This window comes from Gouania willdenowi, chromosome 16, assembly GCF_900634775.1.
Source record: "Gouania willdenowi chromosome 16, fGouWil2.1, whole genome shotgun sequence".
Classification (NCBI taxonomy): domain Eukaryota; kingdom Metazoa; phylum Chordata; class Actinopteri; order Blenniiformes; family Gobiesocidae; genus Gouania; species Gouania willdenowi.
In genome coordinates this window covers 13810101-13827318 of record NC_041059.1, presented here as the reverse complement: position 1 = coordinate 13827318, position 17218 = coordinate 13810101, and the positions used below count along the sequence as shown (strand labels likewise).

Genomic DNA, 17218 nt, shown 5'->3' with positions numbered 1-17218 from the left:
TTGGCCCAGGTAGGCTACCCCTTTCTCTTATTTTTAATTAAGTACCCCCTTTGTCCGACTATAACATTTTGCTCAGAATACCCTTTTAAAAAAAAAATAAATAATGATGCATAATGAGCATAATGATGTAAATTTGTAAATACGTGGAATGAAACAGTATTTAGTGCTTCCTGAGTTGATTAATTTCTATGGTTTTTACCATTTCCTGTCATCTTTTCAGTATGTTCAAATTAAGGCCATTTTTCTCATCATTATTATGATGATAATTTTTACCTAAAAATAAACATTATAAAACACCATAGTTCTTTTACATTTTCATTTTCTCTCTCTCGAGTGCCCAATGTAGTGCCATCGAGTACGGGTTACACATGCCCGGATTTGAGAAACCAGACATGGACCAGAAGAATATTGTTATCTGGTTAATGTTATCCTTATGTATAAAACTTCAAGTAAAGTGTTACCGATATTTTTATACAGCATTTTATTTCAACTAAATTCAATTCAACTTCATTTATATTGTGCAAATTACAACAAAGTCATCTCAGTGCGCTTAACAAAATATAGATTCCATAGTAAAAAAGAAAGAACCCAACAAGATCCACATGAACAAGCATTTAGCAACAGTGAGAAAAAACAACTCCCTCTTTTTTTAGAGGAAGAAATCTCCAGTAGAACCAGCTTCTGAGGTGGCAGCCATCCGCTTTGACAGGTTGTAGTTAGTGAACAGAAGGGCAAACAAAATATGATAGAAGGATAGACCATCCGAGTGTCCCAGACTAGTTGATCTGCGAACCATTGATCAGGAACTGCCAGCTCCAGCATCAAAACTCCTGAATCAGAAAAGAGAGAGAAGGCGAGGAGAAGGCACAGACTGCAGAAAAACATGAAACACTATTAGCAGGTCTGCCTGCATGGTTTTGGGCTTTGTTTTAGTGCTTAGCTTAACATCATTCATATTTGAGAAAGTTTAAGTATAGAATACAATTGTTTGATATTTATAGTGTGTGGTGTTAATTTGAAAAACAAAACAAAAAATTAAAATGTAAAAAAGCAATTTTAATTAGTAATGTTTTATTAACAATTACACCCCAAGGTTGAAAAACCCTACCCTAGATAAAGGTAGATTTGTGTCTATATAAAAAATGTATATATAAAAAATCACTTCGATAATAAAAAATAATAATTTTCAATCCAAAAAAAGTTTACTTCAACCAAAAATAAATATTTTATTTTTATTTTTATATTATTTTTTAAAAAGTGTTCAAATACACAAAAACAATATTTGAGACCCAATAAATGCATTTGAACACTTTTTTTCTTTGATTGAAAAGGGTTTTTTGATTGAATAATAAAGACACAAATCTACCTCCATAGCCCTATGCTCACTGGGGAGTCTGCAGAGCCCACCAGGGAAAGCGATCCTATGCCGTGAATCATCGGAACCATTCGGCGTTTTCCGTCGTGTCTGAGTCTAGATCGCTGGCCGCACCGAGGCGCTGATTAGCCCGCAACCACAAGCTAATGTTTGGAGGATATTTGATGTGTCTTGAGTCGCAGTGGATGCTGTGGACACTGTAGAACGATGGTGGACGTTGAAGAAGAAGGAATTTGCTCCCCGGACGTTCCGCTGCCTCGCCCGTCCTCCAGTAACGGCTCCACTGGCGGTAACGTTACACCGGGAACCGGCGGCAGCTGTCAGGCTACAACCACCACCGTTACATCAGGCCCACGGCTAGTCCGGATAGTGAAGTCAGACTCCGGCTACGGTTTCAACGTACGGGGCCAAGTTAGTGAAGGAGGGCAGCTCCGGAGCATTAACGGGGAACTGTACGCTCCCCTGCAGCACGTCAGCGCTGTCCTACCCGGAGGAGCCGCGGACAGAGCCGGTATTTCCAAAGGGGACCGAATACTGGAGGTGTAAGTGTTTTAGCTCACCTTCATGGGGATTATGATGTTAGGTAATGTGTACGCAGCTCCTTAACCTTGTGTGGTTTATAAAAGGACCATCACATACATATAAAGGCTGGTCACTGTGAGCCTCGGTGAACCTGCAGGACATCCTGATGAAAGAAGTGATTGTGAAAGAGGAGGAAACTGACCCAGAGATCATTAGACATTCCTCTCACACTGATGTGTTTGCCTTTCAGCCACACTATGCCACTTATTCTCACACAACATATTATTATTAGCATCATTATTGAGACCAGACACGCTGCGTGGTTTTCCAGTCTAGTAGAAGTAGAGCTCACTTTGTTTACATTCTCCATCATCGTCCACAGCTCGCACTGGGATCAACTGGGATGGAGTGGCACATTGGTAACATTGATGGTCAGTGTTAGTATGCAGCGAGCCTGTGTGCTGATGTTAGACTGTTGCTATGGAGAAGAGCACACAGCCTTCAGCATCACTCCTGCTGCTTCACTGAGTCTGTGTGAGCTCCATAAAATAAAGTATCACAGAAAGAGAAGGGAGGGATGAGGTTACTTCAGTTCTGATTGGCTTTGCTTCATGAAATGCTATATTTTCATTGGCTAGCACTGCTTTGTTCAAGGATGGCCTGCAGTAACCTGGCAGTTTGTTGACCCCAATATCTTCATGTATGCTCTTTCTTGCCTGTGCATTGAATGATCAGTCAATTTATTTACCTGCCTTTTTTATACTACACAAGCATGCAAGAAGTAGATAAACACCCTTCATTTTTCTGAAATATGGTGTCCTTATGCGCAGCGCTGTCGAGTCAACAAGTAAAATATAAGCAAGATGGATAGGCTTTATTTCAGTCATGTACAGTAAGGCCGTGGCTATGGATACGTTAAAAGTATCAATAGACTGCCACTCTATTGATACGCAGCGTCTCTCATTGGCCAGTTTAGGTCACGTGATAGGTGCGCACGTGACATAAAGTTCCGTCATTTGTATTTTAGCTCATATTTCTTTTTAGCTACCCAGCTAACCCTTTTATTTTAGCCCTAACCCAAGAAATATCCTTCTTGGGTCGCTTTTTTTGTCGGATATGTATTTATAAAGGTGGAATTTGCCTTGTTTAATATGTTAAAATGAAAAAAAAATGTATATGCCAAAAGTGGGATTCGAACCCACGTTAGCAGAAGGACGAATCCTTGCCACTGACCACTGACACGGTGAAAACACAGGCACATTACGCTATGTAGAAAAGGTCCAGAAACGTACCCACAGTCCCGGGGGCTATGGCTATGTTTAAAGTATCTCTAGACAGTTTCGTATTATAAACGTGCATTATGTATATAAACCACACAAAAAAAATATATATATTGTATAAAGAGTATTAAGAGAGTACATCACAAAGAGAGTCCCCTATCCTTACAGACGGTCATACTAGTGCTTCCAAAGTTCAGAGGAGTAACGCATAGTACTGTATATACAATGTTAGTTAAAATAAGAATGACTCATTTAGTCAGCAGATTAACTTATCCATAAAGTTTCTTAAGATGGCCTTCAATATGTTGACCCCAGCAGATACACAAAGTTCACTGGCACTGGTTCATCTGGGCTTTTTTTTTTCAAATAAAAAAAAGAAAGCACAATTGTGAAAAAAGGGTTAAGAAATCATTAAACAATTGCACTCAAAAACAGTGCTTAGAATTAGTGTTATGGTTTGTAAGACAAGAACTGAACATTCATTTTCAGAGTCATTTGGAGTAGGTTGACGTAAAGCGGTCGATGCCGTTTGGCCAAGATCAGAACACGCATGAGGAAGTTTGAGGAGTGACGGGTCAGATGAACACGGGCTGTAGGATTACACTTTGTGATTTGAAATGGAAGGTCCTAATTTGCTAAGAAAAATCTTTGGAAAATATGTAATGAAGGGTATCTGTGTATCTTATGTCTGCATGTCAGGTTTGACCCATTAACTGGCTTTGTTACCAAGATCTGCATCATCTCCATCGTCCTCCTGGCTCACATGAACCTATTTTTAAAGGTACCTGTAGCAAATTTGAACTTTAAGCGCTATCTAAAGATCATATACTGTATAATACTAGAGGTTTAGTCAGGAAAAATCTGGTTGTCAGGGAGAAACGGTCACCGCCATTTTGCTGACCTCACACGCTTTTACTGACGTCATGCTGTTGCATTAGCGCTGACGGTTACTTTTTTATGCAGTTTTTCCTTCTCTAAATAGCTTCAATGTTTTCCCAGACTTGTCCCCCGGTAAGTCAACTCTCTCTACTACAAACTTGTGTCAAATCGCCGGTGCGACTCATACGTAATTAGTGCAGCCGGCTGTGGCTGTTCACAGCAAGAGCTCACAATAACACCTCCAGACACTTCAGAAGTAGCTCCAACAAATGTCCTTTTGTTGTTGGTAGTGATAAATCAAACAAATATTAATGAAAATGTGGAGAGAAACACTCAAAAAAAGAGGGAAATCAAAGAAATCAGTTGGGAGCCAATGTAAATACTGCACTTAGTGTAAAATTACAGATGTGAAAGGTCAGCTGTAGGATAGGCTGACAGCGTCACTCTGAGTTTATCACAGAAGTGCTGAGTTATAAAAACCATAGTATATGTGCCTATTATGTCATCATCATGCTGCATAAAGGAAAGAGCTGCTGAAATGGTAAATCTGCAGATTGCATGGTGACTCTGACTACACACCTGCACTCTGGTCATCCATATGTCACTAGGATTAACTTCAACCCCAGGGAATCCCTTGATTTAAACGTGTTTTCATAATTAGCTCTATCTCCACCTTATTTATTAAACAGCTCACCCATTAAGATTGTCTGGGAAAGAATAAAAAATTATGGAAACATTTGAAATAGCTTTTTTATAGCTTCTGTACTCAAGCAGACATTTCCAACCTTTAGTTTAAATAATAACTAAATAAAAAACATCACATTAACAAAAACACATTATTATTTAAATTTGATTTCTCGAGTTTAGTTAAGTTTAAATTGCTGAACTTGAGCTGACAAGTTTGAAGACTCACAGCATCTGTTTTAAGCATAAGTTAACTGTAGGTGAGTTTGTGTCACAGCTCTATCATTAGCACTGTTAAACCACTGACGCATGGTTTCTGTCGAGCCTACACCCAAAGTGTTGCTCATGCTCAGCACGGGTCATGACTCATGACATAACCAAGTGTTTCAATCTCGTCAAAAAGATGTGAAATACAGACACATTTGTTATTGATGTAGAGGAGTAGCTGGTTCCTGTTTAGCATTGTATAGGTTCCATTACTGATTCTGACTTTATTCATCTCTTTATAACCTCTGCATACCAATCCACCGCTCCATGTCTCAAATGAACTGAAACAGGTATTTTTTTTAAAGTTGACAACACTTCTTTAAAGAGCCCATGTTACGCTAAATCTACTTTTCTGTGCTTTAAACATGATAAAAGTGCTATTTGGGCTTCATACACTTGCCCAAAGTGTTTTTTTCATTGATTGCCTCATATGTTAGTTAGAGGGTGATTTGCTCCTTTCTTACTGCAGGGTGAGCCCAAACACCTCGCGCCAATTTGATGACGCATTCCCACTTTGATGACAAACTTGATGTGATTGACATGCAAACAAACACGCCCACAAAGGTGAGCATTTCAGCGTCCTTCGCGCAGTGCTATGTATGTATTTTCTACAGTCTATGTATGTACCGGCGAACGCCCCGCCCCCACGCTCTGTCTCGTGTTTATGAAACAGCATGAGCTCGGCTACAGAGTGGGTGGGAGGAGGGTGGGCCGTCCTCTGGCCCTACGTCACCGTGCGGGGAGGAGGAAGTCGGTGTTCCGTCTATAGACATGCCCACTCATGAATATGACCCTCAACCTTAACCCTAACCACACTAGATCCCTCCACCTAACGCAAAAAATGCCAACTTAGCTCCAAAGTAAAGGTCGACCAATATGGGATTTTCAAAGGCCGATGCTGATACCGATTTTTAAAACAAAATTTTCAGCCGATGGCGAACGTCTAAAGCCGATTTTGGAAGCCGATATTTGAGGCCAGTATACTTTTTTTGAAAACACATTGATTATGAAAGACAATTGAAGCACTCATGATATAAATGTATATATTAGAAATTAAAATAAATACACCAGTAGAACTCTTTTTTGAACTTTAAATATACCCAGTGAGTGGTTGTCTGTGTTGCCCTGCGATGGACTGGCGCCCTGTCCAGGGTGTACCCCCACCCAGCACCCAATGAGAGCCGTAGATTGGCACCGGCAGACCCCCGCGACCCTGTAAAACAGGAACAAGTGGGTCTGACAATGGATGGATGGATAAATATACCCGTACACAACCAAGTAAAACAAAAATCCTTATCCTATTAAGGATCTAATAGGATAAGGATATTTGATCAGGCCCATCTTTATCCTATTATATCAGCTTTTTATTTGTAAACCTATTGGCTTGTACCTCTCCCATGCACATGTTATTGTTATTATTACTTTTTTTTGTATATTCATACATCCGAATGGATGTTTTTTATTTTCTTTCTTTCTTTTTTCCTTTAATGGCTACTTTGAAATGCTTAAAAAAAAAAAAAAAATCCATATATCGCCCGGCCAATATATCGGTCAACCTCTACTCCAAAGTTGTCATAATTTAGCGAACACTTAATGACAGCTTTCATGACACCTTATTCATGCGAATGACAGGTAATGACAGCTATTGTCATCCTTAAGTATGAAACTTCAAGTAAAGTGCTTAAAATGCAAATAAATTATGCGTATATTCATTTGTGTTGTACTGCGTCAAATAGCTTAAAAGATGAATTGCCAAGATTTAATTTAAAGAGTTAAACCTCTCCAACGTGCCGACTAATAGAAAACTTTCCGACTGTTTTTCTTTATCAGAAATGGGGTCAACGTGGAAGGTGCGACACACAAGCAGGTGGTGGATTTGATCCGAGCCGGTGAAAGAGAGCTGGTCCTGGCCGTCCTGTCCGTCCCGCCCCAGGAGTCCGACTGCTTGGATCCAGGCGACGACGGATCAGCTCTGTCTTGTTACGACTACTCCGACAAGCAGGCCGTACCCATCTCTGTTCCCAGCTACAAGCACACAGAGCTCAACCATGAAAGATTTGTGGTGAGTGCATGCAATGATGTTTTTAAAAAAAAATGTTTTATGCTAATGGGAGAAGGAATTATTGTAGCTGCCGAAGTGAATGAGAGAGGACTGTGACGAATGGATTGATAAGTGCTTTGTTCGGAATGATTAGATGGTGATCAGTCATTATTACAAACGAGTGCAGCCACCAAAAAGCTGGCTTCAGTCTTTTGATTTTTGCAAGCTCAATTACAGGCTTCATTTGTCTATTCCTGTATTCAGAACATGTTTTTTCGCCTCTTTAGGTTTATAATGTGTACATGGCAGGGAGACAGCTGTGCTCAAAGCGCTACAGAGAATTTGTGATTCTACACCAAAACCTAAAAAGGGAGTTTGCCAACTTCACATTCCCCAAACTACCTGGTAAATGGCCTTTCTCGCTATCAGAGCAGCAGCTCGATGCGCGACGCAGAGGCCTGGAGGAATATCTAGAGAAAGGTGAGAGACATAGTGGAGAGTCACGTTTTTGATGAAGTTTCAGTATTGTATTGTATTGTTTCTTGGGGTTTTTTGCGTCAAAGGTCTACATTTAATAATAATAACTATAAAATAACTCGGAGAGCGCAGACCTCCACCAAGTGATTTATTAAACCACAGTGTACTATTTGATTTATGGTAAATGGTGCCCAGTGTTTGGAATAACGGCGTTTAAAATAACGGGGTAATCTAACTAATTACTTTTTACGCCGTTACAACGCCGTTATCGTTACTGAACGCTAAATGCGGTGCGTTACATGTATTGAATAAACTTTGATCCGAAAGCATCCCCGGCTTCTTTCTCAGCTCAGCTGTCGTGAGGAGATGGGTTAAGAAAAAGATGAGCGATTATGATTGGCTTAGGCAACGTCATGTTTCATGGTAGCCAATCAGAGTCAGTGTTTTTACACATGTGCCAGCAAGAGGAGGCGGGTTAAAAACAAGGTGAGCGATTATGATTGGCTAAGGCGACGTGCCAGCACACACGAGACACACACACACACACACTACAGATTTGATGATGCAGCAGAAATGGCGAGCGTGGAGCACTCTGATGAAAAGTTGTCATTTTTAAGGTGGCGATACAAACACTACTTTAAATTAATTATGGTCAAAGGCAAGAACGTGTATGTGAAGTGTTCATTATATCCAGGAGTGAAGACTTCGTCGACATCCGTTGTAAGCAACTCATATTTAATGAAGCACCTCACAATGACACACGCATCTAAAAAAGAGCAACTTTGTTTTTTTTTACAGTAACGCAAATAGTTACTTTCCTTGGTAATGAGTTACTTTTATTATAGAGTAATTCAGTTACTAAAGCAGTTACTTTTTGGAACAAGTAGTGAGTAACTATAACTAATTACTTTTTTAAAGTAACGTTCCCAACACTGATTGTGCCACATTTATTCTTTTTAACATTTGTCACAAACACGTTGAGAGTACAGCGCGAGTACCGGGCGGGACATACACAGTGCACTTCCCTACCACTACTACATTACCCATAAGCCACGCGCATAAAGGAGCAGGCCCAGGCACAGCTCACATCCACCCATATTGTGATTTCCACGAGTGGTATTTTCTCATTTTTGGTCATCCAGAACATCGCCAAAATGTAATCACCTGTTCCTTTTCCCTATATCAACCTTTCCTGAAAATGTCATCCAAATTTGTTCATAACTTTTCAAGTTATCTTGCTAACAAACAAACCAACAAACAGACAGACAGGCAGACAGACAGACAAACGCAGGGTAAAACACTGCGCTTCGTGCTTGGCGGAGGTAATAATGATTCATTTTATTTGAAAGCGCCTTTCAGGCCACCCAAGGACACTTTACAATAAAAACAGAATAATAAGAACAGTGCAATACATTATAGAACAGAATAATACAAAAAAGAAAAGAAAAAAGAACAATGTAGGATAAATAAATTATGGAATGAAAATTACAGAGAATATGCAAATATGCATTTAGATTTTGTCTTTTTAATCCTAAATTGTGCATCCAGTATTTCAGTCCTTCAATGCAGGAACAAATATATCTTGTGTTTTATTTGCAGTGTGCTCTGTGCGGGTAATTGGAGAAAGTGACATCATGCAAGAGTTTCTGTCTGAATCAGATGAGGTAATGAAGAGAAAAATGTTTGTGATAAAATCCTACTGGTCTGTGTTTTTACTCTCCTCTCGCTGACACACTCTCTCTCTCTCTCTCTTTCTCTCTCTCTCGCTCTCTCTCTCTCTCATATGACTCAGAACTTAAACGGTGTGTCTGATGTGGAGCTTCGAATAGCCATGCCCGATAAAACTACACTTGCTGTCAGAATTAGCAAAAACTCCACTACAGACCAAGTCTATCAGGTAAAGTCTGACACGCACACAATATTCATTCATTGTACCTATAATCTATTTTTTATTTAAGATAATTTGATTATAATGCAGCATATCTCTCTCATTTTCACTGATTCTTTCAGGCTGTTGTCATGAAATTAGGAATGGACAGTGTGACAGCCAGCTACTTTGCATTATTTGAAGTTATTAACCACACATTTGGTGAGTAAAATCGTGATATTAAATGTATAAATCAAATTTTGGAATGACAATTAAAGCGTCTTGAATTATCAGCAGTTTGACACACCACCACAATCTTTTTCAAACATTGATCGTGGGACAAGCCTTTTAAACAATAAATAATCAGATTATTATAGGAGCAGTCACTTGCTGATAATTACTTGAGATTTTTAATTTAATTTAAATTTAAATCAGATTTCAAAACTTTTGTACAGTGTTGGGGACTTTTCCAGGTTCAAGGACCACAATGAGAAAAGGATTGCAATCATTTTACTTTTTGTTCTAAAAAAAACATTTTCTTGCTTTATTTTTCAGTTCGCAAACTCGCTCCCAATGAGTTCCCCCACAAACTCTATGTACAGAATTATACCTCAGCCATCCCGGGAACCTGCCTCACGCTGCGCAAATGGCTCTTCACCACAGAAGAAGAGATTCTGCTCAATGACAGCCAGCTCGCTGTCACCTACTTCTTCCACCAGGTGTGTGGTTTTTGTCGGGGTGTTACTGTCTGCTCTCTCTTTGCTCTACTAACGCTTTCCTCTGACTGCCGCCCTCATAGGCTGTGGATGACGTGAAGAAAGGGTTCATTAAAGATGAGCAGAAGTCATATCAGCTGCAAAAATTGGCAGAGCAGAAAAAAATGTCAATGGTGAGCATCACAAATGTTCTACTTTGAAGCTCAGAAATGGATGGTCATTTAAAGTCGCCATCACTATGACTCTCTGTTCAAGTGAAAGTTTGTAATTTTCCAGATATCATTGTGAATGCCAGGAAGAGAATAAATGTGTGGGGCAATTGTACTAATTTTTAAGACAATGGCCATGTTCGAAATCGCATACCAACATACTACTCATCCTAAGTTTAACGTCAAAATTAGTACGTAGTGCGTTCACATTAGATAGTATGGAAATATTGAGTATGCAAGAAATACCAGGATGTATACTATATCGGGACATTTTTTAAGTATGCACAGTGGGCACCCTAGTCATACTCATCCGTCCTATGATGCATTGTGAGCGGACATGTAAAATCGTCCTGAGACCAGCTTCAAACACCCATTTAAAAACCCATTAGTTTTTAACGCTTTTGTAAATAAGGTCCTTGTTTTGAAGTTAAACAGAGGTTTCATCAGTAGTCAATGGTGACCACATGTTGATATTCTACTTGGTCACTTTTTCACTTAAAATACTTTCAGAACTTTCAAAGGTGGAGAATCAACCGAGATATTTAGCCTCACTGTGCTTCAGGTTTTTGTTGTTGTAGGTTCGAAATGCATCTTGGGAAACTTGGAAGTATACTTGTGTCATCATTCTAATCATGCTTAAAGTCGACAGTATATACTCACTAGGTTTGTAGTGTAGTGCGTTAGTGTACCGTTTCAAACACTGCCAATATATCTTTTTTCTTAAAGGAAATCATTAAAGGGATACTCAACCTAAATTACTATGACAGCTCCACTGAAAGACTTTATAGTAGGAAGGAGTGGCGATTCAGAAGCTTCATTTTTCAGGTTAAAGGTTTACAGTTGTTCCTATTGTAGCTTACACTTACATTTTTTAAGGTGCCTTCCTTTCAAAGTCCGGTTTGTCATTTACTGCCAAGTGCAGCGTCAAAATCCACCCACCATAATGTTCCTGGTCTGAATAACGTCATAACGTTAAAGTAAATGAATGACATGTAACTAAACACTAAAACATTGGATTGAAATGCTGATTCTCCACAGACTTTCTATAGTAGCGTAAATACCAAGAGCATTCCTGAGTCGACATGACGTGATGTGAATGCTGATTGGTTAAAATCCCCAAAATGGAGATGTCCAACTACAAAGGAATGTTATGTGTATTTGAAGGCTAGAAGCTGATATAAATGACTTCAAAGATATTTTTTAAATGGATTAGTATCAAATATTTATAATACTCAGCTTTACTCCTATCATCTAAAATGCATTCACATGATAGGTTGTTACTTTATTTCTAGCACTACTGCAACAAACAATTCAACATTTCTTGTGTTTAAACAACATAATTCCATTGTTTGGTCCTCTGCCACAGTATCTGAATTTGTTGCGGGGCTGTGAGGGCTACAATGAGATCATGTTCCCACACTGTTCCTGCGACTCCAGACGCAAAGGCCATGTGATGACGGCCATTAGCATCCACCACTTCAAGCTTCACGCCTGCACTGAGGAAGGGACACTGGAGGCAAGACCTGTTCACTCTGTCTGTCTGTGCTTTTAATGCTGCTGTAAGACAGTGACTGAACTCAATCCATTGTGTTGCTTCAGAACCAGGTGATCGCATTTGAATGGGGTGAGATGCAAAGGTGGGATACAGATGAAGAGGGTATGGCCTTCTGCTTTGAATACGCACGAGGAGAGAAGAAGCCCCGATGGGTGAAGATTTTTACTCCTTATGTACGTAACACGCATGAATATATTAATAATGTTAGCAGCTCCTGAGGGTGCAGACTTAAGATTTTAAATTTAAATATATGCTACATGTTTTTTATTACTTGAGGTCAAATTAAAAATGTTATAAAACAAATATTTTAAATCGATCTTTTTGTTATTTAACTGAAACTCATAATAGCATCTATTTAACCAGGTTTATTTGTATTTTTTTTCCTTCATGTGTAGTTTAACTACATGCATGAGTGCTTTGAGAGAGTCTTCTGTGAGATTAAGTGGAGGAAGGAGGTAAGTCCCCCATTGGAGTGTTCCGGCTTTTTTTAAATAGTTAAATATTATTTAAAAATATTGATCTGATTTAGTCCTTCTCTCATATCTGTTTTGCTTCTCTTGCTTCAGGTGGAAGAAGAGGCAACAGACAAGGACAATAAAAACTGCAATAAAGACGGTATGTGGGGCAAGGTAAGGCTTTGCCTGCCTCTGTCCGAATAATTATTCAGTGTTTACCTGGATAATTCTCAGCAGTTGTTTTGTTTTCCTCCTAATGTGTTCAGTTGAGGAGTCTTGACTCTGACTCACTGTCTTTTGCAGAATATTTTCCAGCTGCTGAGGCACAGAAGGGATGGGAACACTTAAGAAGGGAGATCGCTACCTCCTAAGTACGACATTAACTTTGACTCGGCTCACTTTTTGGCCCTGAACCCCGCCCTGACCCCAGCGACTCTCATCTTTACACTCCACAGACGTCACGTGCGTTCGTTAAACCTCAACAGGACAAGTTACTTTCAGCAGGGAACCAACATGCATTAAGAAAACCTGACGCCTCAACTGCTGCAGAATCATGGACCAGAACTTATAAACGCAGCAAACCACCAACATCAAACAGAGCTGTGACAAAAGAAATGAGACAAACCCGTATGTAGACTGAAGTAACACACACGGGGGGGCAGAAAAGAAGAAGATGTTGAGCTAAGAAAGCAAAGGTAAAGCTGCTTGTGCTGGTGGAGGTTAACATGTTAACTCTCAGCAATCCTTGACCTCTCCATTTACTACTGCAGTGTTGTGTGTGTGTGTGTTGGGGTCAATTATGTCATGTAATTCATAATTAATTACAATTATGGCGTAATCATAATTGTAATTTTTTTAATCTGTTGCTGTAGTAATCGTAATTGATCTGTAATAAAGTTCAGATAAATTACTTTGTAATTGCCGGGAAAATTATCTAAAAATTATTATTTGTAATTTAGCGCAAAACTGGGGAACCATGTTACAGTTCCATGTACAGTTCTACACATATGTAGTTAACAATTATGAACGCATGTTTCATGTCAAGCATTCCCACATTTTACCATTTGAAAAATTATTTTGTATACTGACACAAAAAAGAAAGATGTTCACACCAAAAATATTAAAACGTGTATTTTCATTGATTAGGAAGCCTAACAAGGTAACCAATAGATAGAAAATAAATGAGATGATAGACATTTTTAGTGTATTTTACATCTGATTTAGAACCCGTTATCATAAGAGATGCTAACAGAAAGCTAGCACAAGAGGATGGTTAAATTTTGGGGTTATTTATTTCACGCTCAAATTGCGATTAATTGTCATTGAAATTCAGTAACTAAGAACGTAATTATATTTGGGATAAAAATACTGGTCACTTGAATCGGAATTCAATTGTATTTGAACATGAGTAGTTGAAAACGTAATTGTAACTGAAAAATATAATTGACCCCAACCCTGGTGTGTGTGTGTGTTCACAAAGAGCTAAAAACAAAATAAAAGGGAAGCCTACCGAGTATGGATCACTACTAAATGACGCCAAACGTACATTTTTAAAGCTTGCACTTACAAAAACCATCATTGAGAAGCACCAGAGGGCTGACTTCTAGAAAACGTGCTGTTGGCGTTGGTTGGTTGCTTCAGGTGGAAACTAAAAACTAGCAGCACTTTATCCAACAGTATTAAAGGTGCCAGGTGCAATGACTTGCTATGACTAAACATGGATGAAAGGGATGCTTTACATGTGCAATGGCAGAAGCTCTTCTTTATTCTTGTTGTGGACTCCCTATCATCAGTGTAGTGTGTGACTGAGCCATGTGTCAAACCTTGTTACAATCAAGTGTTAGCTCTCTTTTCGGATGTGTTCAGCTGAGATAAATGAAGATAAATACAAATGGAGTCGTAATTAAGACTAGAACAGTGGTTCCCAAACAGGGGTATATGAGATAATTGCAGGGGGTACTTTGAAAGATTTAACAATTGATTTGAAAATAATCAGAATCAGAATTCCTTAATTAATCTCAGGGGGAAATTGCTTTTGTTACAGCCACTTAAGAAAAAAAACCACAAATAAAAGAATAAAATGTTTAACAAAGATGAAAGAAAGAATAAACATTAAATAAGTGTATAATTAAATACACATTGCAGTTGTAAAAAACATAAAGTAAGATTATTATTATTATTATTAATAATAATAATAATAATAATAATAATAATACAAATATACAAATTATATACAAAAATTTACAAAAAATAATACAAATATACAAATTATATACAAAAAATAATACAAATGTACAAATATAATATAGATATTTACAACAGTCAAACTATGTAGTTACAGTGATGAATTATACAGTTTGATTGCCACAGGCAGGAATGATTTCCTGTAGCGTTCTGTGGAGAACCGTGGTTAGATTAGCCTGGTGCTGAAGGTGCTAAAATGGTTCCTAGCTCCTTTTTAGGTTATTTTTTGGACAAATTCACCATAAACTGACAGTCATATTGCTCAATAAATTACTATGTTTTCTTGAAATTTATTGAAAAAGGATTATTTTATGCTGTAGAGGCCATTTTATCACACTTCTGACAATAGGAGACAATAATTGGCTACATTTTACAAAAGAGACTGGATTTATTTACTATTGAAGTAATCACAGAAAAGTTGCATGGCATTTTTCTTTTATTAATTCCACTTTAAATTCCACTCATTGTTTTGAATTTGTAGATTAAGCTTCAGGGAACCAATGTTGGAGACACAGTTGTAGAGCCTGCTGTTCCACAAATGAAAAAGCATGAAATTATGGAGATGGTACTTATGATATGAAGAGAGTGTACATATTATTTGACAAAAATGCAATGGGGGGTACACAAGATAAAGAAGATTGGGAACCACTGGACTAGAACAAACCATCTGCTCATTACCGAGAATAAGCTGCAGGGGGCGCTCTTTTCACATGTAGTCTTTTTAATCATAGCTGCAGGGTTGATAAACGGGTCTGTGACTCAACTGGCGTTTCCATGCAGCACTGTTTTTTGTCTATGTAACTGGGACTATTGGTCATGCACTGCAGGTTTGGGGTGATTGACATAAATCAAAGTGTTTCATCAAATTACTGTAATGTAATAAAATTCTGTGCAGTGAATGTTCACTCAATGCTTTTTTTTCAGGGTAGAAAATGATGTAGGGAGGTATCATCTATTTTTGCTGCAGTATTGCTGCCTGCCTGATAATCAAGATAATGTAATTACAGATTATCACCTCCCTAAATGGGATGTGGTTCTATTTGCTAATATTAGTTATGTATTGCATATTTGGGCATTGTTGCCTTTTTATCCATCATTTGAGAATTATGGTTAATCATAAGAAGTTGATAAAAGACATTCAAAAGAATGGCAGATAATACGAGAGGAAGACTCTCACAATGCTCTGAGTTGTACCAAAACACAGGTTTCCATCAGGCTATTTAATCGTTGATCCTCTACCCATACTCAATTAGGTGGTCATGACAGTGTGAACAGTGTTTTTTCTACCTTGACATGGTGAGCTTAATTCACAGATCTACACCAGTAGATTCCTTGGTAAAAAGCTAGGCTATTCATAAAAGCCTTTATTTAGTGACCATTGAGTTTCAGCAGAAGAGCCATTCGCCCACCTCACTCATGCATTTATTATGTCTTTCCTCTTTACCTTCGTCCTGTTCATTCTAAAGCTGAATCTCCCACATGCATTATTTATTCATGTAAACAACAATGGAAAATTTAGCTGAAAAAGTTTGACTTTTATGAGGATAGAGATGGACACCCAGCAGAGTGACCCTCTGACGTGTGGAAATGTATTTGGTTACATGGCTTACTGTAATAAAATGTAACATATTCTTTTAAATAAACTGATTTACTGATGATGCATATTTAGTGTTTTTGTTTTATGTGGAAAGTCTGTTACATCACCATTTGTGTGTGCACATATCTGATTTCCTTTCTTCTTATTACATTCCTTCTTTTTCCCTGACTCTGAAGTCTTTTAATGAGATCTGGGAGCCAATTACCCAACAGGCAGCAATACTCCTGTTCTCTATTGACCTGTGTCTGGACCCAGTAATTAAAAGCTATTGACTAATACTGTGAGGGAATTATTTTGAGATGTATCTTTGAAAAACAACCTTATTTGGCTAGAATACAGACAGATACGTGAGTGAACAAGCAGAAGAGGTGCACATTTTTTTTCGGGGGAGTTGAAATTAAAAGTTTCACAGCAAATATACTAATTTCTCCAGTTTCTGAGTGAGAAGGATTGATGAGTTATTCAGTGTATGTGCATATATGAACTAGTATTAGCATAGTTTTCCTTCTAGGGTAGGTTCATTTCCTCCTACACACCAAATATTAACTTATGTGTGGGAACTTATTCTAGAATGCATTTGCTTCCCCAGCAAATCTAGGTATTGTAGAACAAATTCAAACTTTCATATTCTTATTCATATTGGTTATTTTTCTCTCGTGACAGCACTGCACATATCAGATCCAAAGTAGCTGCTCTAGGATGCATGAGGTTTTTGTATCCTTGCTCTGCCACTCCATGTGAGAGTTTAGTTTTTATTTACGAAGCGGCTAGCTGTACGTAGACGTACGGACAACCTTCATTGCTATTTGTACGTGGCTGATGACGTTACCGGAAGTTATGTGATCATTCCGTACGAACAAAAAATAGCTGAACAAGCAATACACGTACAAATTCACTGTGGCAAGAAATTCTAATCCACTTCAGAAGGTTTGGGTGAGTTAGTCCATAACGTAATTTAGGGTTAGCGTTAGGGTGAGTTAGTCCATAACGTAATTTAGGGTTAGCGTTAGGGTGAGTTAGTCCATAACGTAATTTAGGGTTAGCGTTAGG

The 17218-nt window shown here is 38.4% G+C and overlaps 1 protein-coding gene across 3 annotated transcripts; it reads left to right on the top strand.

Annotated features, from left to right (window-relative positions):
* The first annotated feature begins 1410 nt into the window (after positions 1 to 1410).
* snx27b (sorting nexin 27b) lies at positions 1411 to 13348 on the top strand. 3 transcript variants are annotated; one of them, XM_028471760.1, is made up of 14 exons: positions 1411 to 1917; positions 6838 to 7069; positions 7336 to 7528; positions 9125 to 9189; positions 9318 to 9422; positions 9536 to 9614; positions 9948 to 10111; positions 10192 to 10281; positions 11684 to 11833; positions 11917 to 12045; positions 12268 to 12327; positions 12439 to 12487; positions 12631 to 12698; positions 12783 to 13348. In XM_028471760.1, the coding sequence occupies exons 1-13, from the start codon at positions 1583 to 1585 to the stop codon at positions 12696 to 12698; spliced, it is 1719 nt and encodes a 572-aa protein (XP_028327561.1). In that variant the 5' UTR covers positions 1411 to 1582; the 3' UTR covers positions 12783 to 13348. The 3 variants fall into 3 exon arrangements, with proteins under 3 accessions (XP_028327561.1, XP_028327563.1, XP_028327562.1); XM_028471762.1 differs by having other exon boundaries at positions 12439 to 12501; XM_028471761.1 differs by having other exon boundaries at positions 12439 to 12501; positions 12631 to 13348.
* The last annotated feature ends 3870 nt before the right edge of the window (positions 13349 to 17218 follow it).

Excerpts from the sequence above, each read along its gene's own strand:
- snx27b (XM_028471760.1), top strand. The coding sequence starts at position 1,583 with ATGGTGGACGTTGAAGAAGAAGGAATTTGCTCCCCGGACGTTCCGCTG. Across the intron at positions 9,615-9,947 it reads AGTTATTAACCACACATTTG|TTCGCAAACTCGCTCCCAAT; the intron begins GTGAGTAAAATC and ends TTTATTTTTCAG. Across the intron at positions 12,046-12,267 it reads TGAAGATTTTTACTCCTTAT|TTTAACTACATGCATGAGTG; the intron begins GTACGTAACACG and ends CTTCATGTGTAG.